Source organism: Bison bison, unplaced genomic scaffold, assembly GCF_000754665.1.
Source record: "Bison bison bison isolate TAMUID 2011002044 unplaced genomic scaffold, Bison_UMD1.0 scf7180017864180, whole genome shotgun sequence".
Taxonomy (NCBI): domain Eukaryota; kingdom Metazoa; phylum Chordata; class Mammalia; order Artiodactyla; family Bovidae; genus Bison; species Bison bison.
Genome location: NW_011494752.1, coordinates 4167231 through 4170652, shown reverse-complemented (window position 1 = coordinate 4170652; position 3422 = coordinate 4167231). Strand labels below are relative to the sequence as shown.

General features: G+C 52.6%; 1 protein-coding gene across 1 annotated transcript in view; it reads left to right on the top strand.

The window, feature by feature from the left end:
* The window catches only part of ARHGAP23 (Rho GTPase activating protein 23), a 48418-nt gene that overhangs the window by 11796 nt on the left and 33200 nt on the right, over window positions 1-3422 (top strand). Inside the window, 2 exon segments of the mRNA XM_010843138.1 lie at window positions 144-201; window positions 2123-2266. Coding sequence (XP_010841440.1) covers window positions 144-201; window positions 2123-2266 — 202 coding nt within the window.

Sequence of the window (3422 nt, the reverse complement as noted above, 5' to 3'; positions counted from 1 at the left end):
CGGGTGTGGCAGGGCTCTTGGCCCTTGGGTCTTCTACACGCGGGGGCAGTGGGCTTCCCACTGCAGGACCTTTGATCCTTGGGACTTGTGGGAGGTCCAAGCGGTGCCTCGCATATGCCTCATCCTTGATCCTCACCGCCTAGGCGCCTGCCGAACCGCGTGCCCAGCCTGCGGATGCTTCGAAGCTTCTTCACTGATGGGGTGAGTGGCACGTGTGATGTGAGCTGGTGAGGGTGTCGGAGGGCTGGGGTGTCCCACGCCTCAGCTCTGGAGCCTAGCCTTGGCAGCAGGGCCTGGCCTGGGACTCCTATGATCCCAAATGGGTCACCCGGATTCCTGTCTCCTTCCTACCTTGGCTCTCCCCACACTCACTTTGTGCCAGCCATGAGACCCACCCTCTCTGGGGGCTCTGTCATCCCCTAAAGACACCGTGAGCCCCCCTCCCAAGGCCTTTGCACTGTCCTGCCAAGCCCCCACCTCTCGTCTAGAAGGTCCTCTCCATGCCCACCTCCATGGCCGCAGGACTCACTTTTTCACTTTCTCTAGATTTACTTTTTTTCTCTAGATTTTTTTAGGCCTTCCGTCAGATTTCAGCCTAGCCCTGACTTTCATGCCTCCCCCCACCACCGTGCTTTCCTCTGAGCACTTCCCCTGTTGAGCACTTTATGGGCTCCTTTCTTGCCTGTCTCCCCAGCTAGAATGTAAGCCCCATGCGGGCAGGGGTTTCACTTGTCTTAGTCACTGCTTGACCCTACTGGGTGTCTAACACAGTGCCCATGCCGGGAGGCACTGGGTCGGTATTTGTGTGGTGTCTTCAGGGGACAGCGAACACCCTGGAAAGGGCGGCGGGGACACAGGGTTGAGAGTGCTGGAGAGGCCAACGTTTCCAGCCTCAGGACTTTGGGAGACACAGGATCAGTTCTGAAATGGCCTTAAGTGTCTTTTTTTAAAAATATTTTATTTATTTATTTTTTAAAATATTTATTTATTTTTGCCAGCTCTGGGTCTTTTGTTGCTGTGTGAGGGCTTTCTCTGGTTGTGGTGGGCAGGGGCTTCTCTTCATTGTGGTGCGCAGGCTTACTGCAGTGGCTCCTGTTGTCATAGAGCTTGGGCTGTAGGGAACTCGGGCTTGAATAGTTGTGGCGCACAGGTTTAATTGCCCCCCGGCACGTGGCATCTTCCCAGACCAGGGATTGAACCGATGTCCCCTGCATTGGCAGGCAGATTCTTTTATTTTTATTTTTAATTTAATTTACAACGTTGTGTTGTTTTCTGCCGTACTATAAATCAGTCGTAACTACATATATGTATATATATCCCCTCCCTCTTGAGCCTCTCTCCTGCCTACCACCCCCATCCCCCCCCTCTAGGTTGTCAGAGCACCAGACTGGGCTCCCTGTGTTGTACAGGGCAGGCAGATTATTAACTACTGGACCACTAGGGAAGTCCAGGCTTAAATCTTTTTGATTATAGACGGGCTGGAAAAGGCATCTTGATTTCTGTTTTCTTCTTCTTGGCCACACCCTGTGGCTTAGTAGGATCTTAGTTGAACCTGCACCCTCAGAAATGAAAGTGAGCAGTCCTAACCACTGAACCGCCAGGGAACTCCTGGCATCTTGATTTTATTGACACCTTGATGATTCTGTCACCTGGCTTCCTCCTTTCACTTCCTCTGCTTACTTAACCCTCCCCTAACCTGTCACTGCTATTGCTGGAGTCCTGCTGACACTGGCACTTCCTCTGTTAACCCCTTGTGGGTATGACCACCTGCTCCACTAACTCAGTCTTTGTTGATGTTCCTACTTCCCCTGTTTATGTAACTCCATGCGGACACAATCACTTTCCCTGTTTCCTTAATTCCTTCAAGTCTATAAAGTTAAATGTGCTGAGGCAGGTGGTCGGCAGGTCACATAGCCTTTCCTCCTTTCTGGCTTCCCCATCACATACATCTCATGACAGCAATACAGATGGATCAGAGAGGGCAAGCAAGGCCTCTGAGACCACACAGCACAGAGGTGTGTGGTACACACCAGGCCTGTGGGGCTGCAAGTGGTCCATGGGGTTTCTGAGATGCTGGTAATGTGGGAGCCACCCTAAATTTCTCTCTGTTGTCTCTCTGCAGTCCTTGGATAGCTGGGGCACTTCCGAAGATGCTGACGCTCCTTCCAAGCGACACTCAACCTCTGACCTCTCAGATGCGACCTTCAGCGACATTAGGAGAGAAGGCTGGTTGTATTATAAGCAGGTCCTCACCAAGAAAGGGAAGGTAAGATGGCTGGAGGAATGAGCTGGAGGTGGATGGAAGCTGGCTCCAGCAGAACTCTCCAGTTTTTCCTACACCCACCCCACTGCCTCTGGAGCTAAGACTGCCGCATGAGGGGTTAGATGCCAGGAAGAACTTCCCAGGGATCCTAAAGAACTCATGAAAAAGTTCATCAGAGAGATGGTCTTTGCTGTGGGTGGATCTGATCAAGTTATGCTTGGAATTCTGACAATACTATCCCATGGTTGATCCTTGGTTGGCAGATCACACCCAGAATTGCCACTGGGGCTCATGGGAAATGACAGAGCAAGGCCAGGGTGATTCTGTTAGGGGAGCTGAAGCCCCAGAAGAAAGCAGAGTTCAGCCTTTCCAAGGCCATCAGAGGTTTTAGTCTTTATCCTGGAAAGTGTTAGTAGCTCAGTTCTGTCTGACTCTTTGAGATCCCATGGACTGTAGCCAGCCAGGCTCCTTTATCCATGGGATTCTCCAGGCAAGAATACTGGAGTGGGTTGCCATTCCCTTCTCCAGGGGATCGTCCCTACCCAGGGATCAAACCCAGGTCTCCTGCATTGAAAGCTGGCTCTCTACCATCTGAGCCATGGCGGCTTTATACTAAGGGCTGTAGTTCATGGGGTTGCAAAGAATCAGACATAACTTAGTGACTGAACAACAAGGTGCACCTAAAAGCCCCTGGGGCCTCTCCCACTGGGCTTCTTGTGGGGAGTGAATTAGACAGGGTCAAAGGGAGGTAAGGAGGCCAAGTAAGAGCTGCTCTGGAGATTCAGGTGAGAGAGGAAGGGGGCCTGGGCCTGGGCGGGGGAACAAGCAGGATCCCAAGGGGCAAAGGTGGAGCCCCTGGATCTATGGAGCACGAACTCTGGCTCCAGGCAGCACCATGGGCTGCAGAAGCGGGAGGAGGAGCCACCCCACTGCTGTGCCTCCCCACAGCACAGGCAGAGCCGGGCAGAGCGGTTAGCGTGAACCTGGGCTTGGCTCTTAACTGTGCTGCGAGTTGCTGGTGAAGCTCAGGCTGCTCGCTGACCTATGACCCAGTTTCCTCGTCTGTAAGCGGAGTGAATGCTAATCCCCAGATCGTGCATCTTTGCTGAGGATTAAATGAGATGATCTAAGCAAGAGTTTACCTGGGTGCCTGGCCCTC